The sequence below is a fragment of the Aspergillus steynii genome, assembly GCF_002849105.1.
Source record: "Aspergillus steynii IBT 23096 chromosome Unknown P170scaffold_6, whole genome shotgun sequence".
NCBI lineage: Eukaryota > Fungi > Ascomycota > Eurotiomycetes > Eurotiales > Aspergillaceae > Aspergillus > Aspergillus steynii.
In genome coordinates this window covers 439314-466974 of record NW_020194403.1, presented here as the reverse complement: position 1 = coordinate 466974, position 27661 = coordinate 439314, and the positions used below count along the sequence as shown (strand labels likewise).

The 27661-nt window shown below is 51.0% G+C and overlaps 10 protein-coding genes across 10 annotated transcripts; 5 read left to right on the top strand and 5 right to left on the bottom strand.

Moving 5' to 3' along the window:
• Positions 1 to 634: 634 nt before the first annotated feature.
• Positions 635 to 2494, bottom strand: P170DRAFT_216588 (cytochrome P450). Its single transcript, XM_024842837.1, has 4 exons — positions 2380 to 2494; positions 1723 to 2325; positions 1587 to 1673; positions 635 to 1517 (listed from the first exon to the last, which is right to left on the bottom strand). The coding sequence occupies exons 1-4, from the start codon at positions 2452 to 2454 to the stop codon at positions 729 to 731; spliced, it is 1554 nt and encodes a 517-aa protein (XP_024701770.1). The 5' UTR covers positions 2455 to 2494; the 3' UTR covers positions 635 to 728.
• Positions 2495 to 2792: 298 nt separating this feature from the next.
• Positions 2793 to 5282, top strand: P170DRAFT_438250 (acyl-CoA dehydrogenase NM domain-like protein). The gene is made up of 7 exons (XM_024849552.1): positions 2793 to 3152; positions 3200 to 3398; positions 3458 to 3577; positions 3624 to 3773; positions 3830 to 4346; positions 4408 to 4462; positions 4526 to 5282. Exons 1-7 carry the CDS (start codon positions 2855 to 2857, stop codon positions 5068 to 5070), a joined length of 1884 nt encoding a protein of 627 aa, XP_024701769.1. The 5' UTR covers positions 2793 to 2854; the 3' UTR covers positions 5071 to 5282.
• Positions 5147 to 5752, bottom strand: P170DRAFT_216577 (uncharacterized protein). Its single transcript, XM_024842836.1, has one exon. It carries the CDS (start codon positions 5571 to 5573, stop codon positions 5229 to 5231), a length of 345 nt encoding a protein of 114 aa, XP_024701768.1. The 5' UTR covers positions 5574 to 5752; the 3' UTR covers positions 5147 to 5228.
• P170DRAFT_477346 (uncharacterized protein) lies at positions 5582 to 7048 on the bottom strand (the record flags this gene model as incomplete). The annotated part of the gene is made up of 1 exon (XM_024853445.1): positions 5582 to 7048. The coding sequence occupies one exon, from the start codon at positions 7046 to 7048 to the stop codon at positions 5582 to 5584; it is 1467 nt and encodes a 488-aa protein (XP_024701767.1).
• Positions 7049 to 8270: 1222 nt separating this feature from the next.
• Positions 8271 to 16685, top strand: P170DRAFT_511231 (type I polyketide synthase). The gene is made up of 15 exons (XM_024854865.1): positions 8271 to 8860; positions 8923 to 9380; positions 9432 to 9487; positions 9536 to 9659; positions 9712 to 9824; positions 9878 to 10301; positions 10354 to 10803; positions 10856 to 13026; positions 13078 to 13174; positions 13226 to 13251; positions 13312 to 14169; positions 14226 to 14507; positions 14563 to 14978; positions 15031 to 15502; positions 15560 to 16685. Exons 1-15 carry the CDS (start codon positions 8280 to 8282, stop codon positions 16406 to 16408), a joined length of 7377 nt encoding a protein of 2458 aa, XP_024701766.1. The 5' UTR covers positions 8271 to 8279; the 3' UTR covers positions 16409 to 16685.
• Positions 16686 to 17600: 915 nt separating this feature from the next.
• P170DRAFT_465978 (short-chain dehydrogenase) lies at positions 17601 to 18589 on the top strand (the record flags this gene model as incomplete). The annotated part of the gene is made up of 1 exon (XM_024852374.1): positions 17601 to 18589. Exon 1 carries the CDS (start codon positions 17627 to 17629, stop codon positions 18587 to 18589), a length of 963 nt encoding a protein of 320 aa, XP_024701765.1. The 5' UTR covers positions 17601 to 17626.
• Positions 18590 to 18795: 206 nt separating this feature from the next.
• P170DRAFT_427781 (putative integral membrane protein) lies at positions 18796 to 20235 on the bottom strand (the record flags this gene model as incomplete). The annotated part of the gene is made up of 5 exons (XM_024847797.1): positions 18796 to 19298; positions 19351 to 19415; positions 19467 to 19864; positions 19928 to 20038; positions 20080 to 20235. 5 exons carry the CDS (start codon positions 20233 to 20235, stop codon positions 18796 to 18798), a joined length of 1233 nt encoding a protein of 410 aa, XP_024701764.1.
• A 2877-nt stretch (positions 20236 to 23112) lies between these two features.
• On the top strand, positions 23113 to 23719 carry P170DRAFT_216437 (uncharacterized protein). The gene is made up of 2 exons (XM_024842835.1): positions 23113 to 23423; positions 23477 to 23719. The coding sequence occupies exons 1-2, from the start codon at positions 23331 to 23333 to the stop codon at positions 23666 to 23668; spliced, it is 285 nt and encodes a 94-aa protein (XP_024701763.1). The 5' UTR covers positions 23113 to 23330; the 3' UTR covers positions 23669 to 23719.
• Positions 23720 to 23911: 192 nt separating this feature from the next.
• Positions 23912 to 25541, bottom strand: P170DRAFT_498328 (uncharacterized protein; the record flags this gene model as incomplete). The annotated part of the gene is made up of 2 exons (XM_024854129.1): positions 25098 to 25541; positions 23912 to 25036 (listed from the first exon to the last, which is right to left on the bottom strand). Exons 1-2 carry the CDS (start codon positions 25446 to 25448, stop codon positions 23912 to 23914), a joined length of 1476 nt encoding a protein of 491 aa, XP_024701762.1. The 5' UTR covers positions 25449 to 25541.
• Positions 25542 to 26013: 472 nt separating this feature from the next.
• Positions 26014 to 27552, top strand: P170DRAFT_477341 (uncharacterized protein; the record flags this gene model as incomplete). Its single annotated transcript, XM_024853444.1, has 2 exons — positions 26014 to 26370; positions 26434 to 27552. The coding sequence occupies 2 exons, from the start codon at positions 26014 to 26016 to the stop codon at positions 27550 to 27552; spliced, it is 1476 nt and encodes a 491-aa protein (XP_024701761.1).
• Between the last annotated feature and the right edge of the window lie 109 nt (positions 27553 to 27661).

Sequence of the window (27661 nt, the reverse complement as noted above, 5' to 3'; positions counted from 1 at the left end):
CGTCTTTAGGTAACATCAGACTAACCTCATGTGTACTGATAGTTTGTCTGGGCGTGGCGATTATGCACGGTCAGCTAGGCGGAGAATGTGCAACGAACCGGTTCGTGTTCTCACCTTCGATGCGAAGATAGTAGGCATCACCCATGTTGCCCGATCATCTTTTGCAGAATTTTCAACTGCCCAATTGATGTTGGTCCAATACCACTCCCTCGCTTCGATTTTCCTAGTTCGATGGCCATTAGCCCTTACGTTAAAACGTCTGGCGCTGGGCTAATTCATTCCCGTGAAAACCACTGGGATAACGCCTTAGACTTAGTGTAGCTATTCTAGGTGACGTCGAAGGCCCGATTAAGAATATGGCGTTCGTTTTGTCCTTTGAGGTCAGCCAGCCCGGTACGTCTCATCCTTTATGTCTCACTAGCTACTGAAAGGCGGAAACCTCGATTCTGGTAATTTTCAATACTTGCCCTGCTTCGCACACGTGGCATCTCAGGTCTCACCGATAAGACGCTGAAGACTACAGCGTAAAGGATTGGCCGCCACAAGTGAGTGGGTTGGTGCTGATGAAAGCCCTAAACTCCCGCTTGACAACCGACGCCCGCCACCACATCTTGGCGTGGGCTATAAGGAAATTATTTGGTGATATTGGTATAATGAGAGCAAACTTCACAAAGCTTTATGTCCAATTGCTAATAATGCTGATACGGCAGCTTTGTATCATCTTCGATCTAAGTCCTCTTTCGAAATTGAACCATCGGCCCATCTCTCATGCTGATGTAGCTGTCAGCCACTTGGAACACATTCGAATCATAGTTTCCCCAGTGACTATGCTTGCTCCTAGTTCCAGTCATGTCTCCCGGTAACAGGCGCATATCGTAAAGCCACAGCGTTTTGACAATCGTCAGATATAACTCCAGGAGGGCGAAATTCTTCCCAGCACAGCTTGTGGTCCCAGCAGCGAACGGAACACAGCTTGAGCGAGCCCAGGCCACATCTTGCTCTGTGACACCAGTTTCTGGGTCTACAATCCATCGCTCGGGTCGGTATACATCGGGGTCTTTGAAATAGTCCTCGTTGCGATAAAAGCTCCAATGAGACACACCGACAGTTACGCCCTCGGGGATATATGCACCGTCGATCATCAAACCACCTGGAAGAGCGATTCGTGGCAATTCGGAAGGCCCTGCTGGTGTGATTCGCATTGTTTCGTCCACACAGGCCCGCATGTAGCGACAGCTTGACAGAAGCTTCGGCCCGCTTTTAATCTCCTCGAATGATGTGAACGTGCTTCTGATTTCACTGACAATCTTGGCATATGCGTGGGGCGTCCGAGTGATGTAGAAGAAAAATCCCGCCAGGATGACAGACGTAGTGTCTGAGCCCGCAATCGTCAACATAACCACCTCGGCCTCTAATGCTGCCGGGGTTAACCCCCGTTGAGCGGTCACCGGGTCTACTGCGTTGATGAGATGCTGGAGCATGTCGTTTCGGCTTTGCTGTCCCTCCAGGTTCTGCATCTTTATGATTTCATGGAGTTTGAGTCTCTGTTCCAATGAATCTTTAACGAAATCATAGAAGAATCGAACCTGTGGCGGTGTCATTACTCCAAGAAGCCTATCAAGACCTCGTGGTTTGAGCCAGACGACAAGGTTCAACCATGGAGAATGACCGAGCTAGGGCTCGTTAGTTACACCCACACTGTCAAAAAACTGAATAACATACCGGATATAGTATCTTGAGAAAGAACGCAATTATATGCGGAATCTTACGATACTCATTATCTCCCGGCTCCTTCGTATCAACAGCCCGCCCGAAGCAAAGATCACACAGCACATCGAGAACAAGATGATCGCAAGTATCTGACATCTTTCTCGGAGATGACCACTCATGCCCATTGCCATCGACCAACAGTTCACACCAGCGATTCACATGCTTAGCAAGAAGCGGCTCCATGGAGCGAATTGACTTTTCGGAAAACACGCTGTTCAAGACACGACGCTTTTGCGCATGAAGAACCGGGTCGGTTCCCGTAAGTGTGCTCGTGTCTTCAGGGTGACGGGTCATGATGTCGTAGAACTTGGACCGTTTGACGTTGGCTTTGTTGTTGAAGATGTCCCTGTAGGCCCGTGGGGTTTTGAACAAGAGGCCGTCGGGTCGATAGCGAAAGACATCTCCGTACACTTTTTGATTGTGCGCAATCCATAAATGACGAGTCCCGGTCAAAGACCAATAGAAGTCTGGAAAAGAAGAGATCTTGCACAAAAATGGGCCAGGATACCTTGCCAGAGGGCTGAGATAAAGGTTGAAAATGGCGGACCCAATGAACTGTGAGCATGTGAGTGCCTGGATTATGTGGAGAAGGGTTTCGAGTAGACTAACATAGCATAATCCAGTAGTTGTAATTATTTCCATCCAGTGGTCGAGAGATACCTGGAAAGCTGTGGCGATATACATGGTGAGCGTTCAGAGCTGAGGATGGATCCTTGTAGCAACAAGAGACCTACCTTCATGACAACATGATAGAAAAGTATCTTTATACACCAATTTCACTAGTTGGGTCTTAATTCACCTGCCACATCAGCACGCCACTGCGTGCACTTCAGCTGGTTCTTCCGAGCTGACGATGTGGCGTGCGCTTGTAATTTTCAACAGACGGAAATGTCGCCCAGCAAGCCACAAGGAGCGATGGTTTCAATGACCACCCGATTAAAGTCTTCTAAATCCTGTGGCGTTTTTATTCGGAATGATTGAATCTGTCGCCAAAGTATATTTAGTATATTTATCATTCCATTCTTCTCTTCCTAGTTGCACACACATCCCTTACTGAAACCTACGAGTGTGACTGCCATACAGAATGAGCGTATATCAGGACTGGCAGCTGCCGATTAGATGGGCATGGAGTCTCATTTATAGTCTGGCTAACACTCAATATCTCCCAAAATCCAAAGCAGACACATTGTTACTTCCCGATTCCCAGACTACGAGCACGACACTCAAGCTTCGAGCACTCTATGATCAGGCGTGGCGCTCTATTTCACCGACACTAGAACTGGCTCAGTCACCAACATTCAAGCCAGCATCCCTTTCACTCAGCATTGAAAGCCGAACTCGGTTGACATACGAAAGGGCTAAACTTATATGTGATGCATTCAGTGAGTACCTCGTATTTCTCGGATAATTCGTCAGACTAACAATTAAGACCTAACGGTCGAGGATGCTCTGTATCTCAGTCCGAACTTTTGGAAGATACAGACTGACCTCATAGGCTCAATGGATGGCGGAGCCATCACGTTGATCACCATTCAATACAACCTCTTCGTGGGCACTGTGGCACCATACGCAGTGGGTCGACCGGACCTTGAACTTATCCTTGACCGGGCCATGAAATTTGAGATCTCGTGAGTACTATGCCTCTGCCATACATGATCGAATTTTAAAAGGGCTAATTGTTCTCTAGAGGACAATTCCTACTCACTGAAGTCGGTCATGGGCTGGATGCCCGTAACCTGGAAACGACGGCAACACTGCTACCAAATGGAGATTTCGACCTTCACAGCCCTAATCCCGCCGCTGCAAAGTAAGTTTTCTTTACAGTCATGGCGACTTCTGCTTATCCAGTGTAGGTGCATGCCGCCCACTACCCCCCGAAGCGGCCTTCCTACAATCGGCGTCGTCATGGCTAAACTGGTGGTGGCCGGAGAGGACTACGGGGTCCGTCCATTCGTAGTCCCTTTGACAGATGGACAACAGATGTGCAAGGGAGTCACTTCAAAGTAAACCTCATAGACCCCCCATCCCTAATCCAATAAATCAAGTATTAACCAAACAGAGTCCTCCCTCCTCGCACCGGCGCCCATCCAATCGATCACGCCCTCACATCCTTCAACCACGTCCGCCTACCCAACTCCGCCCTCCTAGGGCCCATCGAGAAGCCCAAAAACGAGCGATCCCAATTCTTCACCTCCATCCAGCGCGTATCAGCTGGAACCCTTTTCCTATCCGCGGGCTGCATCCCCCTTCTCAAGAACGCCATCTACAACGCCAGCTTATTCAGCATGCGCCGCAAAGTGAAAGGTCATGATGGGAAGCCCGTGGCTGTAATCCACTTCCGGACGCAGCATCTTCCGATTCTGCATGCTATTGCGCAGTATCATGTCCTGCAGGCGTTTTTCATCAAAGCTGCGATGGAGTTCCGGGACGTGAAGTATGACCCGCGCGTGAGACATGCGTGGGCGACGGTTTTCAAGGCTGTTGCGTTGCAGCATTTTCAGAAGAGTATTCGGGCTATGAATGAGGGGTGTGGGTGGCATGGCTATTTTGAGCAGAATCAGATTTTGCAGAGTGAGGTGAGAGGGCTCTATTCTACAGCAATGCTACATTCTTTAGGCCATGGCTAATGCTTTCTAGTTGGAGTTCCGGGCAGTCGGAACCGCAGAAGGCGATATCAGAGTCCTTGCTATCAGTGAGTTCCCATTACGGAAATCCAAAATATCGGAACGCTCTCAGTACTAATTCAAGGATGTAGGACTCGCAAGCGAACTCCTCCTCGGTCGCTACCAGCTCTCACCACCCCAGAACCCAACCAGCCTCGTAGCTCAACACGAGCAAGGCCTATTCGCAGAAGCCACCGGATACCTCCACAGCATTGGCGGCTTCCACCGCAGCGAGAAATTCAACCGAAACATCCTTCCTCTCTCGCTTCCTCTTGTGCAGGCAATCGGACACAGGATAGCCCTTGAAGCAGCGCAGAGCGCAGGAATCGATTCTAAACTTCTCGCCCTGTACGAGAGCGAAGTTATCAGAGAGGACTCGGCCTGGTATGCTGAGCAGGGCGGGCTTAGCAGGAAAGCGCAGATTGAAATGGAGGCGAAGGCTGCAGATGCTCTTCTCCCGGATCTGGAGAGGTTGGTACAGGAAACGGGTGCTCGGGCGTATAGTAATGCGCCGATGGCGTCTGAGAAGGTGTGGGATGAGTTTGTGGCGGGTTTGGAGGGTTTCTTTGGCGATGCGTCGTTTGATGTTGGGCTGGGTGTTTCGGAGAAGAATTGTGTGGAAGGGGCGCATCTATGAAGCCTGATATCTTCCCTCGTGCGAGGAGGATTGGGCGGCGGGTGTATCTTGACATAATGTCGGAGTTATTTTAACTCTTTATCGTGATCTGAGGCCTTTCCTTTCCTGCCTTGTTTATCGCTTCAGGAACTGGACTATATGTAGTCGTTGTGGCACGCTCAGCTATGATTCTTCAAAGTCTCTCGAGCTAACGAGAAGTCTGTATATATTAGTGGTATCCATAAACTTTCGGTATGTCTCTCGGTAGCCACTATTCTCGGCAAGACGAGTCGTCCATGAATCTGACCTAGCCATATATACACCTCTGCCGCGAGAAAAAGGGACGTGAAAAATATAATGGAAAGTTGTAGAAAAGAGAAAAGAAGTACCAAGAAACGATACAAATAAGGAAACGAAGTGTAAAATTGAGCGTACAAGTTGCATAAAAAGAGAATGGCTTCTTGTTGCTGATGCAGTAGCGATAGGTTGCTCAAGTACAGCATATCATGCACAATCCCTTCCATCCCAGAGCCTAGAGTCTAGACCAAAGAAACACAATTGCCGCAGGAGGAAACATAAGACCGTACGCTATATCCGCCTTATCCTGGAACGTTGAATCCTTGTCCTTCCGCGCCTCGTCAGTTGGCTTATCCTCACCATCTTCACCATCATCCTTTGCAGCCTTTCTGACCATCCTACCAGAAATCATCCACGCCGGTATCTGGTAAATGACAAACAGAAGGATTGTCAAAAAAGCCGAGAGTCGCGCCTCCGTCATCGGGACAGGATTGACGAAATAGAGATAAATTTGCAACGGCCCCAGCATGAAAAGCCCCTGGGCGTTGCCTCTGATTGCCACAGGTGAACGCCCTGTTCGACGAGCTAGGCTCTCAGTGATGCCGTCAAGAGTAGCCTGCACTTTGGGGAGCCGGTTCATAAGCATTCTGAAGGCCACTTTGATGGCGATGAACCCGCAGACCGCGAAGAAAGTCTCGTACAAAATGAAGCAAAGGTTTTGGTTAAGCATGGCCCGAACAGCGGGCAACAGATGATGAATATCATTTAGGGTCATCCAGCAGATGAAGATGCTTGGTGCCAGGAAGCTGAACAGCCGCACTATCTGTGTGAGAACAGCGCAGGGTATGACTGCGAAACATTTTCGATGTCCGCAATTCCAGGTTGATCTGCCCTCTCTAAAAATTCGGAGAATGGTCAGTATGTCGTTTTTGGTATGTTCAGAATCCTTGTTTGCCTCAACATCGCTTCGCAGCACCGAATTTGAGAGTCGCTGGACCCGTTCGCAGAGGTTTTCACCGACGGGTCCCTCTGGCTCGTCTTGGTTTGTATCACCATCAGAGGGTTCTTTCTCTTCCGAATCCTTTTTTTCCGGGTCTGTGCTATTATCTTGCTCGGTCTGTTTATTCGCTTTGATTTCGATTGGGTGGCAATAAATCTCAGGGATTATTTCCCTCTCACCCGAACCAGGACCCAAGAGCATGCTTTTGGGCCAGTCTTTGCGAAAGTAAACCCTGTCTGGCTTCGGCATCGCGAACAAAGTAAGGGCCTCGAGAGCGACAGCATCCCCGACCAAGCACGCCACAAAGAACTGTAACCATCGATGATCGTCGAACCAAACCAGCGCCGCGAATACTGGTAGCGTGATCCCTGCAAGAAGCGCCCGTCTTGCGAGATTAACTGACGGGCTATGTTTCCTGTGCTTGGTTGGGTTGACCTCGCACACGTTGTAATGGCCGCAGAGTGTGAAAATAAACCAAATGGTCAATTTTGTGCCCATTACTCGAGGGAGACGAAAAGTGAGGAACAGTGTGATGTGCCGCAAGGCTTTGATGACGGGGTACAAGGGCGAGAAGTATTTGAAGTTTTCAGCCGCATCATCTTTCAGCGTCGGCCCTGTAGGTTTGATGAGTGTACTGGCTGTCGTTGAGAGGAGTGCTAGTAGAACTAGCAACCGTTGTGGCGCTTCATCTGGGGGTTCCATGGCTGCGTGCCAGAGACAGAAGAGCCTAAGAAGGCCCAAGCAACATGGGGAAAGCTCGGTGTTATAAATAGTGTAGAAGGATTTTGCAACACCGCGCTTACTCCAGGGACTTGTAAGCTAATTTGGCCCACGGACTAGTGGCATGTCTTGGATCAGCCCGTGGGTGCACCTAACGCTACCTGTTGATAGCGCCACGCTATCGCTATATCGGGATGAAGCTCCGGATTGAGCAGTTGGTACCAAGACATTTACAACACATTATCAGAATAACAACACGATCAATTCATGTCCACACGATGATGATTAGAGACTCATGAACTCCAGGTGGCAGGAAGGGTGCCTTGCGAGTGCCTTGCGGCATTGTGGAAGGATTGCTAGCGGCTTGGCCGGGTCTGTTCGCCCCAGGAGCTCTGTGTCACACCATTGAGATTGAACAAATCATATCGCACCTTTTTTCGCTATATGAAAGTCCGGCGAATGGTATCTATTTCTGTTGGTTTTCACTGTCTCGAGCGCCATTTTTTCGGTGGCAGCGTTACATCAAAAGCGATATAGAGGCAGGCATACAGCGACTGGTTGACAGCTTGCCCCTTGTGTGCTTAAAACGCCCATATAAAACCCTCCAACACCTGTAAGAGGATTAACTTCACATAAACGACAGCGCTGAACCTTCATTGGCTATGCGGGGCGAATTTCCTAAGAATAGTCAGATTCTCTTCCAGAACATAAAGCTTGCACTACCTGTTAAACTGTGAGCTTCGCAACATGAGCAGTCATGTGTCTCCCATAGCATGGCCAGCCACAACAATCATAAACCCCAAAAACGCCTCATGCAACAAACCAAATCCCTCCTAGTCTCATAAGCCCCCTTAAACAAGGAAGAAGGAATAACCGACCTGATCGAATCTGATCACAAATAGTTTTCATGCCTGGCTGCATCTCCCATGGGAAACAGCCATATATGTCATTCCAAAGCCAGATGACCGCTTGGTGTAAAGCTAAGAGTGTTTCCACGGCATTTGAACCTGGAATCCATAACCCTAATCAAGTGTGACGTTGAAAACAGGATTAAGCTGCCTGAGTCAGCAGGGCCTGGTCGCTGAAGTATATCCCGGTTCTGGGGTATAAAGGAACACGGTCTTGGCTAGTTTTCAAGAGTTAATAAATTAACAATGGATGATGTCAATGAGACAGATAATTTAACCAACGGATTTATTCACTTCTGTTAATCATGTGGCTCTTTGGTAGAAAGGACAGCCAGCCTGAGCCGAATATCCAGGAACTCGAGGAAACAACCCACGCGGCCACAAGCGACGATGATCCCGATCCAATCGCAGTAGTTGGGATGTCCATGCGCCTTCCGGGTGGGATAAAAACCGGCGAAGAATTCTGGGATCTCCTGGTCCGCGGGAAAGATACCTACGGACCTGTTCCGCCCTCTCGCTACAATGCAGAAAGCTACTACTGCGAATCGGGTCGGCCGGGGACGATGCCAACCAAGCACGGCTACTTCCTAGACGATGACATCGCGGCGTTCGATGCACCGTTCTTTGGAATCAATAGTGCCGAGGCGGCGAGTCTTGATCCGAAGCTGAGATTTCTGCTTGAAGTTGTCTGGGAGTGTCTTGAGAATGGCGGGCAGGTAGGTTGTCAGGGTAAAGACATTGGATGTTTCGTGGGGAACTTTGGAGACGATTGGTCGGAGATCCTGTGGAGGGATACTCAGAGTATCAGAAGGTATGAGGCGACTGGGGCGCAGAGTTTCACGATCGCCAATCGGGTGTCGTATGAATATGATTTTCATGGGCCAAGGTATGCACGAGTAGTCTGGGATTATGGCCACGCCTTTGAACCATTGATTGACTTGTAAAAAGCATGACGATTGAGACGGCCTGTTCATCGACACTCATCGCCTTACATCAGGCGTGTCAGTCCCTTCGAAATAACGAATGCAGCGGCGCTGTTGTCGGAGGAGGAAGCATGCTTATCTGTCCAAGCTGTACAATCGCCATGGGAGCAGCAGGAGCTCTCTGTGGGGACGGCAAATGCAAGACATTTGACGCCAGCGCTGATGGCTACGGGCGAGCAGAAGCCATTACGTCCATTTTCGTGAAAAAGCTGAGCGATGCCATTCGCGATGGCGATCCGATCCGCGCCACGATTCGATCCACGGCAACCAACTTCGACGGAAGAATGCCTGTATTCGTCGCACCGAACCCAGAGGCTCACGAGGAAATGATCAAGACGGCTTACCGGTCGGCGAATATCGAAAACATAGGCGAAACGGCATTTTATGAATGTCATGGCACCGGGACGCAGTTGGGTGACACAAGTTAGTCAAAATGCACGTCTGGTCGTCCCGACTATCTGCTAACAATAACAGCCGAACTGTCTGCCGTGGGTAATATTTTCAAAAACTCCGGCGTTTATATCGGCTCCGTAAGCAACAAGATCCTATATTCATGAGTGAAGCTCATCAGACTGCAGGTAAAAGCGAATGTCGGCCACTCAGAAGGTTCCTCTGGCCTGACTGGCCTCATAAAGACAATTCTGAGCATGGAGCATGATACAATTCCTCCTCATGTTAACTTCTCGACACCAAACCCCAACAGTATGTGCACTCATCATCGTTCCCAAAAATCGTGCTTTAACCGAATGCGCAGTTCCATTCGACTCAAACAATCTCTGGGTGTCAACAAAACCAACTCCGTGGCCCAAAGATCGCCTCAAACGAGCAAGCGTGAGCTCATTCGGAATAGGAGGGTCCAACGCACATGTAAGAGTCATTCAAGCGCTGATTCAATGTGGACGGGACTGATGTGATGACAGGCAGTAATTGAAGGCCACGAGCGACCGAAAAAGCCTCCTGCAGAAAGGTCAACCCTGCCCACATTGATAGTCCACTCTGCCAAAAGCCACTCGTCTTTAGAACGAAAAGTGAGGAGCATGCAAGATTATGTCTCTAAACACTCCGACCGCCTCATCGACATAGCATGCACTCTCTGTCAACGTCGCGAGCATCTGCAACACCGCGCGTTCACGGTACATGGGCCCGGGGCTGTCGAAAATCACCCTCAGTTGATCAAGGCGCCCGAAAAACGACCACAACTCAATTTCGTATTCACTGGTCAAGGCGCGCAGTGGAGAGGTATGGCTCAGGGGCTTATGGAGCTGGAGCCATTCAGGGACGAGGTCCTTCGAATGAGCGAGACATTGAAATCGATTCCCAACGGACCTTCATGGGATCTTGCCAGTAAGTGACCTCCCAGATCCAGACCAAGGCCTATCCTCTAACGCTTTCGTAGACCTTGTGCTGTCAGAGGATATCGATTATCCCATCCATGATCCAGAATACGCTCAGACATTATGCACCGCCCTGCAAGTCGGCATCGTCAAGGTCTTATCATCATGGCAGATCAAACCGGACACAGCATTAGGACATTCCAGCGGTGAGGTTGCAGCGGCATACGCTGTCGGCGCCATCTCTTCTTCGGATGCCATAAAAATCGCATATTATCGAGGATACACGGCTAAACAATATCCGCACAATGGTGCAATGGCAGCCGTGGCTATCAGCAAAGAGACAGCCGAGAAATACCTCAAACCGTCTGTGATAGTGGCATGCGAAAACGCCCCGCAAAGCATCACTTTGAGTGGGGATGCAAATGATTTGCATGCTATTCTCGACAGCATCAAACTGGACATTCCAAGTGTGCGGTCCAAGGTCTTGAATATTCCTATAGCTTATCACACACGTACGTCTGCCTGATTGACGATTGAGGAGAGTTATGCTGACAGATAGATCAGATTTCCTTAATAAAGCCGGCGACTCCTATGAAAAGCTTCTTAGCGAGTCGGCCTCCCCGGGCCAAACACCGATCGCAGTCTTCCAATCAACATCAAAGATCGGGGAAACGGCCTGCGCCGAAGGCTTTGACCCTTCTTATTGGCGAAATAACTTAGTATCACCGGTTCAATTCCACTCTGCGGTGGTGAACGTGTTAGAAAAGCAAGAGGACGATGACAAGGCCGTATTTCTGGAGATCGGACCGCATTCCGCTCTTTCTTCTCCCCTGCGAGATATTTGGAGAGCTCAGTCGAAGGGACCCGAGGCTGTCTACATTCCCACGATAATCAGAGACACCTCTCCGGTAATCGGATTATTCCACACAGCAGGTCGTTTGCACCAGCAAGCCGTGGACATCGACTTCCTCGCCGTCAATGGGAAAGGCAACGTTCTCACGGACCTGCCCCTCTACCCGTGGGACCATGACCAGAAATACTGGACCGAACCTCGAATCTCAAAAGAGTGGCGGCAGCAGAAGTTCCGACATCATGAAATTCTAGGATCCCGGGTCGTGGAATCAACAGACTCCAATCCCAGCTGGAGAAATGTCTTGTCGGGAAGAAATGCAGGATGGATCATTGACCATCAGCTTCGAGGAAAGATCATTTTCCCCGGAGCTGGGTTCGTTTGTGCAGCTGGTGAGGCAATCCGACAGATTTCAGGCTTGGAAGACTATACTATCCGCCATATGCGTATCGCGGAGCCCTTGATTCTACGGGAAGAATCAGATGTCGAAGTCATTACGAGCTTGGGCGTTATTCCACTCACGAATGCCGAAAACTCCAAGAGATACCGATTCACGATCTCGTCAACAACAGGCGATGAGTGGGTCAATCACTGCACCGGTGAGGTACAAGGTGGCGCTGATTGCGACACCTCGGACAAAAGGCAGCTGCTCGTTGACGATGACTCGCATCTATGGAACCGAAACGTTGAAGCGGACAGGTTCTATTCGAGTCTGAGAGCTATCGGACACGGATATGGGCCTTATTTTCAACTGCTTTCTTCAGTGCAGTCGTCGTCAGGCTCGTGTGCAGCAAAGGCTAATGTGCGTCTCGACAAGGACCTGCGCCGAACAAGCTACTATGCACAGCATCCAGTCGTCATCGATCATTGTCTTCAGCTGTCGATAGTGGCAGCCATCAAAGGGCTGACATATCGACTGGATCACCTGGTTGTTCCGGCTGCAGTAGATCACATTTATGTTGCGCCGAGCCGGGGTGAAGGCGTCGACTATTCCTTGAAGGCGTTTGCCGACAAGGTTGGAAAAGGTGCCCTCTGTCAGACGGTGGGTGGGAGCAACGGAGGAATGCAAATTGCGATCAGCGGGTGCTCAATGGTACCAATCATAAAGGACATCAAACCCATCGAAATCCAAGAGCTGCACTGGCACCCTATGCACAGCTCGATGAGTTCGTCGGAGTTGATAACAGCCACGCATAAGCCAATAGACTCGGACATGCTGGTGGAAGAGATAGCAGTTCTGTGTACTCTCGAGTCGGCTCGCACTGCTCAATCGCATAAACCTACCACAGCGCATATTCGAAAATACGCACGTTGGCTACAGTCTCAGGCAGACATGTTGCGAAAACAAGGGCTGGCGTTGGTTCCACAGGCTAAGAAGTGGGCAAATGAGGATTCATCGAACTGGCTTGACATGATTGAAAAGCGTGCAAGCCTCGCCAAAGAAATATTGGAACCATGGCAATATCATCTCATGCTCCGAGTCTTTGAGAATTTGCCCTCAATCTTGAGTGGTGATCAACAGCCCTTGGAGATACTATACGACGATGCAGGCCTCAGGGACTTTTACCTAGGACTACACACTCCCTTCGACTGCTCCCTATTCCTGTCATCGTTAGGCCACGAACTACCAGGATTGAAAGCGCTAGAGGTTGGGGGTGGCACTGGCGGATTTACGACTCACGTTCTTGGATCCCTCAAAGGCGCTTCGAAAGTTCCATTATATTCAAAATATGTGTTCATCGACATATCGGCTGGTTTCTTCCCGGAGGCACAAAAGCACTTACAGTCGTTCGCAGGTATTGAATACTCAGTGCTCGATATTTCTTCTGACCCGACAACGCAAGGATTTCCAGAACAAGAATACGATCTGGTTGTTGCAGCAAATGTATGTCAAGTCTCCGAGTAACCCAACATTTTGTCTAACTTGGAAAATCAGGTTCTGCATGCGACTCCTCTTTTGTCGAAGACTATTCAGAATGTCCACAAGCTGCTGAAGCCAGGAGGAAAGCTGCTAATGCCGGAGATCTTTCCTGGTAAGTATTGTTCTGGCTATAATGGTGATCAAAGTACTCATGCAACCGCAGAGGGCCTTTACATGAATTACATGATGGTATGCTTTCTATTAGGTCTTGTCAGAAGAGCGACAACGCAAGCTAATGCGAATTCATAGGGTACCCTTCCCGGATGGTGGCTTGGTGAGCAGGATGATCGCCCCAATAGTCCTTACGTATCTCCTGAGCGCTGGGATCAAGAGCTCAAGGCCGGCGGCTTCACGGGGCTGGATGTCATTGTTCCAGACCAACAATTCCCATTCCACAAAGGAGGCATATTGGCATCCACCAAGAAGGAAACCCTCAAGGCTTTGGACGATGTGACCTTGATCTATCACCACGAAGGCAGTCCAGTCGTTCAAATGATCAAGCATGAGTTTAGCAGAGTTGGTCATCAGGTTCATCTCACACCTTTCGGCAGTCATAAGAAGCACCAAGGGGGTATCGTCTGTTTACTCGAGGCCGAGGATGCTTTCTTCAGCGACATGACCCAGGACAGATGGCATGCATTCCAAGAATTCCTCCGTGACATTGATCAAGCCAGTGTTTTGTGGGTCGCAAGAGAGACGCATGTACAATGCCAAAATCCAGATTATGCTCTCACACTGGGCGTAGCACGCACGATCAGGTCCGAGCTTGCGGTCGAGATGGCAACATTTGAAACACAATCCTTCGACAATGGATTTGCCGATGCATTGCGAATTGCCTATAACAGTTTCCGTGGAAAGTACGGTGGAACGAATGATCGCGAATACGAATACCTATACCGTGATGGAAAATTGCATATTGGACGATACCATTCCGTGCCAGCGGAAAATGCGGTTTCTGCCAAGAAGCTGCAGTCCATGGATGCTAGAATGCTGTCTATCGGGGTTCCGGGAAGTTTGAGCACTATGTTTTGGAAGCCCGTGGCATGTTGCCCACCGCAAGATGATCGGGTTGTGGTCGATATTCAGTATACGGGCCTCAACTTTAGGGTACGCCATATTCTCAAAGGTATATCGGCAGGCAACTTTGCTAATGTTTGTTATAGGACCTCCTGCAAGCGCTGGGAGCCTTCGGCGAGAAAGTAGAATTCGGTATCGAAGCAACCGGAATTGTCAGTCAAGTCGGTCCTAGCTCCAACCTGAATGTTGGGCAGCGAGTTGTGGTTATGGCACCACACGGGTTGCTTGCCACGCGCGCTGCAGTGTCTTGCAATAGTTGCGTACCAATTCCCGACAGTATCAGCCTAGAGGACGGTGCTGCTTTGTCCTGTGTCTATAGCACAGTCATCCTTGCGCTATTGCATCAGGGAAATTTGCGCAAGGGGCAGGTGAGACATTGAATCTTGCTTTCGGATCACATGCCTGTCATTCTAACTATTGCAGACTATTCTGATTCACTCCGCCTGTGGCGGTGTTGGTCTCGCGGCTATTTCTCTCGCCTTGATGCAAGGCGCCGAGATCTATGCGACCGTGGGAAGCGAAGCTAAAGCGCAGTATCTTCACGAGCGATTCGGCATTCCAAGGTGTAGAATCTTCAACTCCCGTGACTCGTCATTCCAGAGCGGCGTAATGCGGGAGACCGACGGAAAGGGAGTTGATATGGTGCTCAATTCGTTAGCAGGAGAGCTTCTGCATGCTTCCTGGGAGTGTGTTGCGAAGTTTGGAAAGATGATTGAAATCGGAAAAAAAGATATCATGGGCAATGGTTCACTCCGCCTTGCTCCATTCTTGCACAACCGATCGTTCGTTTGCGTTAGTATGGACGAAATCATGTCCGATCGGCCCGAGCTGAACCGCGAGTATGTGCATTGATCTCACGGTCTCAAAATCTTTGCTAATGATAGTACACAGGATCCTCAGTGAAACGTTCCGGTATATTGAGGAAGGACTCATCGAGCCCATCAGACCTATACGGACTTTCCCTGCCAGCCAGGCGGAGGAAGCGTTCCGCCATATGCAAGGCGGGCAGCATATCGGCAAAGTTTTGGTACAGATGCCAGCGAACATTGACGATCTACCACACTCTACAAAAGCAGATGCGCCGAAGTTTTCGCCAGAGGCTGCTTATCTGTTGATCGGCGGATTAGGGGGTGTTGGACGGTTTGTGTGCCGATGGATGGCTGACAATGGCGCGCGAGAGCTCGTCTGTCTTTCCAGGTCATCACCATCGTTATACACGGATTTCGTGTCCGAGATGAAGGGTCAAGGTTGTCTCCTGACGCTCGTACAAGGAAATGTTGCCATAGAAAATGAGGTCAAGATGGCACTTCGATCTTGCAAAAAACCCCTAAAGGGTGTCATCCACATGGCGATGGTTCTAGAGGTATGCATGTCTCACATCTCTATGTCAGTATGAAGCTCACGATTCTCAACCCATTAGGACCGACCAATCCTACAAATGACCTTGGATGAGTGGAATGTTCCGCAAGAGCCGAAAACATCTGGGACATGGAGTCTTCACCGGGCTCTTCAGGGCACCGACCTTGACTTTCTCATTCTTTTCAGCTCCATCTCCAGTGTTTGTGGGCAGCCAACCCAGGCAAGCTACAGTGCAGCCAGCTCGTTTCTGGGCGCCTTTGTCAGATACCGGCATTCTTTAGGTCTGCCGGCCGCCGTGATCGACCTAGGGATTGTTGGAGACATAGGACGTCTCACCGGGGCAGACCGTCGCCTGCTTGAAACCACCTTGCGGGGTTACATAACGATCGGCGAGAAGGAGATCTTCCGCGCCATTGAAGTTGCGATGATGCGCCAGGAGCCCGGTAGTGTCTCTGAAGGATTCCGCAATAGCCAATTCGCGGTGGGGCTTACTCCACTGCCAAAAGACAGCCCACATCACATGAATAGTCTCTTGCATGGGGATAAGCGCATTGACCTGCTGAGACCTGCATTGACACATGCGCAGCCTGTGCAGGACGAAGCTAGTCGGGTCCAGAGGCTCTTCAGTGCCATGTCTCAAGACGCAACGTTTTGCGAGAGCGACGAGGCCTCGACGCTGACTCAGCAGGAGGTCATTCACCGATTGAGTTGCTTGTCCGGTTCCAACGAGCAAGACGTCGGGCTGCAACAGCCATTCTCCCAGTTGGGACTTGATTCCTTGGTCGTGGTGGAGTTGCGCATCTGGGTCCAACGCACATTCCATATCCAGGCGAGCGTGCCGGAAATCATGGGCACGGGTCACGTCGAGGGGCTAACACAACTGATCCTAAGTCGAGTGAAACCGCGATGAGCAATTGAAACCTTAGATCTGTATTTAGTACGGAGTACGGAGTCAATTAAAGGGATAAAATTTGGTCTCCTGGATGTAGTGGACCTAGTTGACGATCAACAATCTAATTGACATTTGAGTCGGTCCACGCCGTGCCCATCAACAAGGCGAGACGGGTCTATCGATGACATTTTTTTCAGAATAGAAGTGAAACATCGGTTTTTTGGGTAATGGCAGTTCGATGATCAATAGCCATCGGGATGGAAGAAGTCCCGTTCATCGTCGAGTCCATCCGTGGACGTCGTGCGAGTAGAAGGAAGAAGGGAGAAGGAAGGAGAAAGAGAGAGAGAGAGAGAGAGAAAGAGGAAGGCGGAAAGGCGGCAGAATGAGATGCCAAGATAGCATGTGACCTGTCCCAATGCGGTCTAGCCCCGTCACCTGCATTCCCTTTCGAGTCTTTCCTCAATTCCTCAAAACAAACCGTCTTCCATAGTACAAGATGATCTGACGTGACTCAATATCTACACTCTCCCTATCTTAATCCCTCTTTCCCCTCAGCCCGTGAAGCAGCGCGTCTCGGTCTCATCTCCGACTCGTGCATGGCTTGGCACGCATAAAAGTGGAGACCGGCCAATTTTGCCGTTGACTGCCCGGAGTATGGCATCAGTCCGTCGACCAGCCAAAGAGCTCATCAGCTGTCTGTTGGCCTATTCTATCGTAATGCTCACGAATGGAATGTTGAGACAGTGGACGCGAGGTAGTGATATTCCTCCTCCCCGACATCCCCAACGAGTTATTTTCGCGGACAATTTTGCCTGCTTGATATCGCCAGTACGCCGCGCATCGGAGGTATGAACATGGATAGTCGATCAATTTGCATTAAATGCAGGTGTAATCAGATCTTCTTCGACCTATCAACTCTCTGAATCTCCGCCAGACCTTGTATATTATTAATGTATCACGCTTGGCACGTTCAATCTCGCAGCCCGAATCCTCGTCCGACATCAGCACTAACAATCTAGAATCTACATGCTCGGACCGGGGTGATCTTGCAATGTGGCATTTGCTGGTGATGGCAGTTTCGCCGCATGGTCTCTAGATTCGTTATTTGTAATGGCGTCGTCGCCATCCATGTCAACTCCGGCTATATATACCTGCCTCGAGCCCTGTAAACAATTACTTTTTTTTCTCACAGCACAACAAATTTCGTCTCCTCAACTTTAACAACACCCAATCACCATGCCATCCTTCGACGGCCTCACGACCAGCGAAGAGGTCCTCGAGGCCTTCGGGTCCCAGATCAAAGACCGCACCTTCGTGATCACCGGCGCCGGCAAGCCCAGCATCGGCGAGCAAATCGTCAGCTACCTAGCCCAGGGCTCTCCAGCACACATCATCATCGCATCGCGCACTGAACGCAAAGTCACCCCGGTCCTCGAAGCAATCAAAGCAATTGACAGCTCGATCAAGACGACTTTCGTCCACATCGACCTCTCAGACCAAGACTCGGTCCGTCACGCCGCCGCCGAAATCCTCGCCGTGGCGCCCAAGATCGACGTCCTGATCAACTGCGCCGGCGTCATGGTCGTCAAGGAATACACGACCAGCAAGCAAGGCATCGAGCTGCAGCTGGCAACCAACCACATCGGCCACTTCCTGCTCACGAACCTCCTCGTCCCGGCGCTCGAGGCCGCCGCGCCCTCCCGCGTCGTCAACCTCTCCAGCTCCGGCTACCGCATCTCCCACTTCCACTTCGACGACTGGAACTTCTCCGACGGGAAGACCTACGATGGCTGGACCGGGTATGCGCAGTCTAAAACCGCCAACATCCTGTTCGCCATCGGCTTCACGAACCGTATCAAGCACCGCGGCATTACCTCGACGGCTCTCCATCCTGGGTATAATCTGGAAACCGAGCTCGGGACTCATCTGGGCCCGGATGACTATGCGCTCATCGATCCGGTCATTAAGCGTAACACGGGCAATGAGTTTGTGTTCGAGGAGCCTCGCTTCAAGTCTCTGTCGCAGATTGCTGCCACGGCGTTGATTGCGTCGTTGGATCCGGAATTGCCGGAGAAGTCGCCCGCTTTCTTGCAGAATAGTCGCATCGACACGCCGGATCCGCATGCCACGGACCCTGAGGCGGTTGAGAAGCTCTGGAAGTTGAGCGAGGAAATCGTGGGGCAGAAGTTTGAGTACTGATCCCTGTCATTTGCATCGAGTCCCTGCAGCTGGTCATGATTCTATGCCGAGAACGGAGTATGTTTATAGTTCATCGCTACTATAGAAAGAACTCATCTACACTCCCTCTTCATCTCACCCAATAGCCTTCTGCAAGTATTACAATTACATCTAAGCATTATATCATGAATATATACAGTCCGAATCTACAACCCACCCATCTATAATCAAACATGCTCTCTAACACCCACCCTCTCCTCACCACTCCCACCACCAGGCAACCCACCCGTCGACGTCTGCGTAACCTCAAACGTCTGATGAATACTCAGCCCCATCTCGCCGCCGCCATCATGCACGGCGATCGGCGACGGCTGCGCGATCGTCAGCCTCTCTTCGCTACTGTTCGGACTGCTGGGGCCCCCGCGCCACGACTGCTCCGGGTCATGCTGACTCTGGCTCTGGATCGTCGTCACCGTGACGGCCAACTTGTCGGGCCGCAGTCGACTCTGCACGTCGTTGTCGAGCGAGCCGAGAGGAAATGGCCGGTCGCGACTTGCTCCCGCCGCGGCCCGGCGCGATGCAGAAGGTCCTGGGAATGGCGACGAGTAGCTTGGGTCGGCGCGCGAGCCGAGCCAGTGGCGCAGGAGAGGGCGCAGGGTCGCGAGACTGCCGGCGGTGATGCCGAGGCCGGTTTCGATGTTCGACCAGATGGCGATTTCGACGGTGGCGTCTGTTGGGAGTTAGTGGGTGAGTGTAGGTAAACTGGCAGGGGAGGGACGTACAGAGGAAGTCCGGGTCCGCGAATGTTTTGACATAGGGAATGCGGATGATCACTGCTGACGAGGCACTAGGATTCTAAGTTAGTAGCTGCGTGCACAGCAAGATAAGAGCGACATACATGCAGGCCATGCTGAGAATGCAGACCACGGCGATTTTGGTCTGCTTCTTCATATGGAGCTTGCGCACGAGGAAAATAGGCAAGAGACCGACGGTGAAATCGCAGATGGCCGCAAACGCGCTGTACACGTAGGTCATGGCGATGATGATATCAATGCTGATGCAGTGGCCGTCGATGTCGGGGTCGAAGGCCGTGCGAGTCCAGAAGTAGGCGAGCGGCTTGCATTGCAGCAGCATCAGGAACATGAAGACGAGGCCGGCCAGCACGGTCAGCACCATGACGGTGTACAGGATCCACAGGTGGATGGGCTTGACGGTGATGCGCATCAGGAAGATGCAGACGGAGATCTTGCAGAAGATGGAGGCGAAGCAGTAGGCGATTTCGCAGAGCCACCAGTACTGGGGAATGGTCAGAATCGGCTATCTTGGAGATTGCAGATGGGTCGAGAGAGGTCAGTGTACCTTCATGGCTGTGACTCGTTCGTGGGCAGTGAGATCGGCGAATCGCCGCCCCGTGCCGTATATCGAGCCTCCGATCATACAGGCCGAGAACATGACGTGGAATAGCTGCAACTGGTTAACGACGGACGCGACCACGGCGAATCCCAACATACCATGGCAAACACCATCGTGCCGTCATCCCATCCGAAGCCCTTGACGACCCATCCGCGCACGTAACAGCGCAGCATGACGGTGACGCAGGCCACCGACATGAAGACGGCGGCGACCGCCTTGACCTCGAGACTGCGGTCATCGTCCGCACTGGTCATGCTGCAGGCGTCCAAGCATGATTCCGGACAGGAATCAGAGGGAAGAGAAAGAGGAAAGCAAGGGAGAAAAAAGGGAGCAGCGAGGACCAAGTGTGGGGAAGTCGGGCGACAAGGCTCGATATTTATTTCCCAAGCTCACGATCACAGAGTCATCTCCTCTAGTCTCCCAGAAACCAGGTTCGACTAATTTAGTGCGGAGGTTCCGGCTCGAGAGTGGCTCTTCTCTTGGAGATCGACGAAACACGGAGTCGGCAAGACGACATGAAAGACGGCAGAGGCTCGCTTAGCCTCAGCTGCCCCTTCTTGGAGGCCTGGCATGTGTGGAGAGGAATTTCCTCTGGGTCGAGCGCAAATATGGGAGATGCGCATTCCAGTCCCCAGCGCCGCACGGCGAATGGGAAAGCGTCGCCCGAGGGCGACCGGTGGCAATCCAGACTGGACTAGACCAGACTATTGACGCGGAGAGTCGCAGGCCGTCGGGGAGATTTTTCCAGCGAGACGGGCAGCTTGGGACAGTGGCATCGGTGACCATTACACTTCTCTAGCGCGATGGGACATGACGAGCAGGCGCTCCACCAGGCCCACGGGTCAAGCGAACCAAACCGGCAGTGAGGCCGTCGCCACGAGTCAGAACCGGTCGATCGATGGCCACCTGCCAATCCGGGAAAAGGAGAGGCGATTCGCTCCCATGGATGATGGCTGGTGCTCGCGATGTCGCCGTGGAGCTGCCCGTGGCATGACAGCATGACATGGGCAGATCCAAATCGAACATGTTCTTCGATTGGGACTCTACGGAGGATATGGGTTTTCGAATTCAATTCCTGGACCATGCACGGCGAACACTGACCCGATTACGAACGCCGGACCGTCCAGGGCCGCTAAGAAAAGGCGAGAAATGAAGGGCTCCACTCGCCTGGGAATGTCACAGATTTACAATTGACAACACCCAAAATAAACACGAGCGAAAAACTCAACTGCCAGCAGGGACCGTTTTTTCGCTCGACCTGACAGCCCGGAAAAAATCAAACGGTCCGGAGGTTTCCTCGCGCGCTGCGTTGGTCGTACTTTTGCCGTCTCCTGATCCTAATCCCTGATTCCTAATCCTCCCCCTCGAACACTGCATTCCTGCGTATTAATTCCCCTCAAGCGTAATGATCCTGCCAGGCCCTTGGCAATTCCTTGGGACTCAAACTGCCGAGGTTTCTCGACTCGGTCGCCCCTGGCTCATGGTTCCTTCGGCCTGGACGAAACACGGGAGAATCTTCGACGCACACGTGTAGCGACGCCATTTCCCGCGGTTTTTCTCGGTCGCGCAAGCCTCCGAACCAGAAATCTGTCCCAGAACTGCCTTCTTGGGACTAGTTGGCGTCGCGGAGACGTCCTGACACGCTCGGGGTCAAGCCACCGGTGGCCACCGTCCATCTGCCCATTGTTCTGCATTTAGGAATCTGACGGACAGTCACCCTGTCGTTCATTGTCTGCAATCCCTGAAGACACACCCTTGAATGTCGGAGTAGAATGTCTTTCAATCCCTGTGCGCCCGGGCCTCCGACGGAGAAATCCGCTCCGGACTATCGTCAACTGGTGCAATTGTCCATTTGTGACTTTCTCTTAATCCACGTTATTATAGGCCCCCTGCCGAGAACTGCTTCTTAAATAGGGTCGACTCCTGGTTACCCCTAATCAAATATTTTTCGCTGCGCACACGCCTCTTGCCGTCTGAAAACTACTCGAGACTAGCGTTCCAAGTCTTTGTAGCGCTCTTGAGTGGATCCGGCGATATCAAGAGCACCGCTTTAGGAGACGCTTCCCGTTTCCACAATGATAAGCAGCTTGGGATTTTCTAAGTGTTCCATTCTTGCAGGTCGGTGCGAGTCTATGTTGATGTAGATATATCAGAAAATATTCTAAAGTATCTTTCCTTCATAATCTAGCATTCCAATTCCCAAAGAGTAATTCGTATGTATCTCATGCCCTAGTCGATTTATAAGCAAATCAGTAGGTTTACGTTTTACCCTGTGGTGAATATGGCCTACTTATGTCCAAAATGAATCAAAACCCGAGTGAATTTATGGGAAGTAGTGATTCATTTCCTTCATTCACATAGGAGAGGCACATCCCTGTCTTCCCAGAAAGAAAACTCTCTCTACCACCTACTTTACAGATTCCACTACTTCTCCCTTCCTATTCCAGCTTATCCTACATTGCTTCGCGTCCATTTTTCCAACTTGTTTCTGATTTCTTGGGCTTGAATGAACAATTAACTGCCCGTAGTCAGCAAGATCGCCCTGATTGCTTTGGAATGCATTGATCAAGACATTTTTCGCCGCTTTATGGGCGCTGTCAATACCGCAAAGTCCCCGATTTCGATATGAGTCTATTCAGCACAGCAAATGCCATAAGAGAAGCTAACCATTAACGCCCTCAAAGACGTTGCACACTTCACACTCTCGTCGCCATCGAGAAAAGACGACATCAAGCCAAGGGATTTCTTTATGCATGGTTCATGTTAGTGGACTTACTACAAGGGTCTACTCTACCTACTTAAAACACCCGTGTTCAAGAAATACTCCACGCGAATTTAGAACGTGCTCTTGCCTCATTCGTCAATTCCAACAAATCTGCCGAGAAGAACGCTGGCGCAGGAAGGAAAAATAACGAGTTTGCTGGGCTCATATCTTTATGCCCACCGAGTTTTACACAGCTATATTATGTCAATGTCCGCGAGAACAGATCAACCTCCGTGTGCTAGCCGCATTGCCTGCGAACGCCTATAATCCAGCGAGGCCATCTAGTTGAATGCAAATGCCCTGGAGCAGGTGGGAAATTCCTGCAGAAGTCCTATGCAACGAAAGTGAACGATGCGAGGCTCGTGGAAATATCATCAACAGCGCCAAGGTTTCAATTGCCGGAGGTCGCTGTCCAAATTCATCGAGAAACGGCTACTTACTGATCTGCTGGAAGCCTGAAGATTGCAGACATGGCCCCGAAGGCGTGTGAAAGTCGCCATACTCGACACAGAGATTGACCGAGCATATCCGCTCTTGGATGAAGCCATTGGGCAAGTCAAAAGCCAGTATAGCAGGACAAATGAGATGCCAGCAAAGCTTGTTGACAGTTACACCGGACATGGTACCTTTACACTATGCACTGATTCCGAACGCAGTTTTCGCACTCCTGCAACAGTTGTGAGTAGTCATTTCTTTCTGTCTGTGTCACTGACTCTAATATTCAATACCAGTACAACAACGGTGACAGAGAGCATATCCGATCACAAATAGCCAAGAAATACTGGGATCTGATCAGCCAAGTACCAGAGACTCTTAAAAAGACTACTCGCACACTTATCATCGGCATTTCTACCAACGACCTCCAGAAAACGCTATTTATGGATCATTGGCATTGCATCTATGCCACCGTGGTTGATTATTGACAGGAAATCGAATCCATCTACCTTATCTCACTGCACATCCTTTGTCACCCTTTCCGTATCTATCACCTGCGATACACAATTCTACATTTGACCTGGACTGATCAAATGATACTGCGATTCACAGTCCCACTTGTTATTATCGGACTTCTTCTTGTGGCGTTTTGGTACCAGGCCTGGATAAAAAGAGCGTATGTAAATAAGGCTATTGCAGAGGTTATGTTATAAGTATTTAACGAATAATATCTACCTACCCACCCCATCTCCCTGAGTAACAGAATACAAAATCACGCATGTCCCTCCACCGTAGACATTACAGATCTTCCCCGTGCTTGAACGCCACGGCCCAAGACCCAGGAACCGCCCATTAGTTGTATAGTAACATCCGACCATCAAACTCCCATTGGCCATTTTGTCTTCGTCCCCAATTAGATCGAACTCGACTTGTCGTACAAACGGCTGTAGGACGTAGGACGTAACGCCCGGGCGAATGCTCGCGTCTTGCATTTCCAGCATGACAGCCGCCCATTCTTGTTCCGAGAGATCGGCTCCCAGCAAGTGGCCTCTGCCGCGGCTTTGGCGAGCTGCTTTTAAAATATAGTCGTCCTTGCTGGTCCTGGCTTGGTGGTGGCTTTGGATCCAGCTCTTGAGTTCCGGAGATCCGGGCAAGAGGGTGGGTACTATGCCTTGTTGCAGAGTATGGGCTTGGTCTGGGGTCAGAATGCCGTGTTTGCTGGTTAGAGGTTCGAGCTCCTGCAGGATAATGCCTAGGAATCGCTGGTCATTTACGAGTAAGGATATCCGCAGATCGTTCACGGCTAGCGTCGCCAATTGCCGAAGCATGTCCTGCGACAGCGAGCTGAACTCGTCCGGAAAAAGCGTCAAGACCACCTGATCGATCTTTTCGGACGGGTTCTGGTCTTGCTCCGTATGTCTGCAATAAAGGGAGTAGCCTGTCACGGAAGACGAACCAGGCTTCAACTCCAGATCGTCGACGCTCACATATCGTGGACACATCCCTGTTCTCTGTTCCACCAGCCGCACGAATTCCTGTCGATCGAGTTGGTCTCTCCCTCGGATGATATGAATCGGTAGGTCTGCACGGAAGAGACCAAGCAAGCCATTCACCCAATCGTCCAAGTCTCCGACAGGCTGGATGGCTGAGTGGGATCCCATTAGTTTTCGCATTTTGAGATGCTTGTATGCGCTGCAGATTACTAGGTTGTCGGGCGTGCGGCTGTTGATCTCGCAGATCTGAAATCCAAGGCCCGTGGCGCTGTCGTTTGCAGTAACTAGGAAATCCGGCCTCCAGTTGCCGAGGCGGTCTTGGAATGCTGGGATTGTCTGGTTTCGGCTTTGCTCGTCTATCCACTGCGGTTTCGGTTAGCATGATGGCTGTTCTGGTTGGGCAATGTGAGACAAGGTGACTTGCCTGGAGCGCCGCCTCTACGGAAGCTTCCAAAGGCATTCGAGCCGGGAAGTTGGCATCGGTATCGATCCACCATCGGTCGACGATGTTCACGACGGCTCTCACGAGCGTGTCGTGGAAATATTCCAGACCCGTAATGAAACCCTTATCGGTCAAGATGGGATGGGGCGAAAGCGTCTCGTTCTTGGGGTCATACCCAGGCTGATGCAATAACGAGATGACTTTGTGATAGGTTTCAGCTTCATTGCTTCGATCCTTCTCGCTGGCTTCGATTGCTCGTATCTGCTGCCCCTCTGAATCGGTCACTGACCAGCAGACTTGCTGGTGGTGAGGCGTGTTGTAAAGACTGCCCATTTTGAGGATCTCCTATACTAGTGTGAATGCAGTGGGCGGCGATATGACGGGAGGCAATAGAGGCAACATTCGCAGGAGGGAATATACTTGACATGTGTAGTCAGCCTTCCTATCAACTAGGAACTGTCCTTTCCATAAAATAAGAGTAAATGAGAAATGCTTTGCGGAACCAACGCTCAATGTTCCATCTCCACTAGATCCAACATCGCGTCGACTCGACTGCTCACCACAGCCGATCTGTCTCCCACCAAATCTGTCATTTATTTGACTTTCTGGCCCAAGGGATGGAATGTAACTGTCTCGAGACTTTTCCGGATACCCGTATGTCGGGCTCTTCCCGAAACGGAAAGTCGAGGATGGGGGTGCGGTCAAGGTGTCATCCATCCCTTGCTTCGATGAAACATGACAGTTGCCGAATGCAGCAAGACTCTTCGCCGGAAATGGCTTGTCAGTAGGTGAGAACAGTCGCTGCAAAAGAATATAGCAGAAGCGCAGCCCATAGACTCCCGCTCCAAAGACATCCTCACCTCTTTTCCTCTGTATTTTGAACTACTGTACATCCACCATGGGCAGCATCAATCCGCTTCTTCGCATGCCCCAGATCTGTCTGGAGGCGTCTAGGAAAAACGGTGTCCCGTCGCCGGCGTCAAGTGCCTCTTATGAAGATAGGAAACGCAGCCAAGATGCCTATCACGCGGCTCTCGTCCACTACATAAAAGGCGAGTTCATTCTTTCATACCCCCTGAACTACCAGTGTCCACATCCAGTCCTGGTGCCCAATAGCTTTATCGCATCATTGAAGGAATTCCACGTGGCACTTTCGACTGCCTTGACGAACATCGTGCAGAGATGGGTTGTCGATGAAGACGCGGACTTGCCCTCGCGCATGCCGCTCGAAAGACACGAGGAGGAAATCCTAAGGGTATGAGCCTTGAGTTTTTCGCTTTGGCGTTGACTTTGATTGACAACTGTCCGATATATCTAGTGGATTTATCAGCTCGCGGAAGATAAACAATTCCCCGCCTACAAAGGCCACCAGGGCAATTGGCGACCTGACTTCCTCCTGCCCGCCGACACAGTCGACGGGTTCAAGGTCTGCGAAATAAATGCTCGATTCCCATCTAACGGCATCGACTTGGCCGCGTGGATCTACAAGTCTCTGGACAACTCGGAAATAAAGCCCTTGGATCTTGATGTCGCAGGAGACCCCGACCATATTCTGGGTCGTCTGCAGGCTCTTTTCCTCCCAAAGCCGCCTCTTCACGTTGTCCAAGACCTTGACAAAACCGCGATGGTCGAGGCCTTCAACAGAGTGTTGGGCGATTTGAATCCGCGTATTTTGAGCCCTCTTGATCTGCATCTTGTGCCAGATGAGGCTTCGCCGACGGGTTATAAGCTCCAGTGCGTGAGGGAGCCAGGCTCGTCTGACGACAATCAAGATGGCGATACAGAGGATATCCACCAGGTGGCTCTTCGACTGTTTATGACAGAATTTGCCGCCCTCTCTCCCGAAATGCAGCGACAGCTGGCGTTCCTCAGCGGCAACGATATCCGGACTATATTTCTGATCCACGACAAACGCATTCTAGGCATCTTGCGCCAGGAATTAGACGATCTGGTCAGCAAACACCGTGTTCTCACCCAACGACAAGCCGACCTGCTGCGGGAGCGAGTCGTCTTCACCATCCTCCCGGGATCAAAAGAGCTTCAGCAGCTCATTCACTCGCATCGTGAAGGCAAGGTGTCCAAGGACGAGTTCATCCTCAAGCCCATCCGGTCAGGTCGCGGACAGGGAATCGTTTTTGGCCAGGACCTAAGCACCTCCGAATGGGAGGCTACTCTCGCCGACATGCAGAACCCGGAATTAACTCCTGGCCGAACGCTGTACATTATCCAGCCGGTGGTGGAGCAGGCTGAGGGGGATATGTTCTTGGATGAGAAAGTGGGAGTGCAGCGAGTTCAGCGGGTGGGCACATACCACAGCATGCATGGCGAGTTTGTGGCCTTGGGAGGGTGGAGAGCTGGCATCTTGTCCAACCGAACTATCAATATGTCGACTGGAGATGCTTGGAAGATGGGCAGTGTAGTGAGAAAGATGAACTAGAGAACCATCAATAATTCCATAGCACCGAGTGAATCTCATCAGACCATATTTTGGCCCACTTGATGAACATCCAATGGCAATGCTAAGTCCCCCAGACCCTGTCTAGATG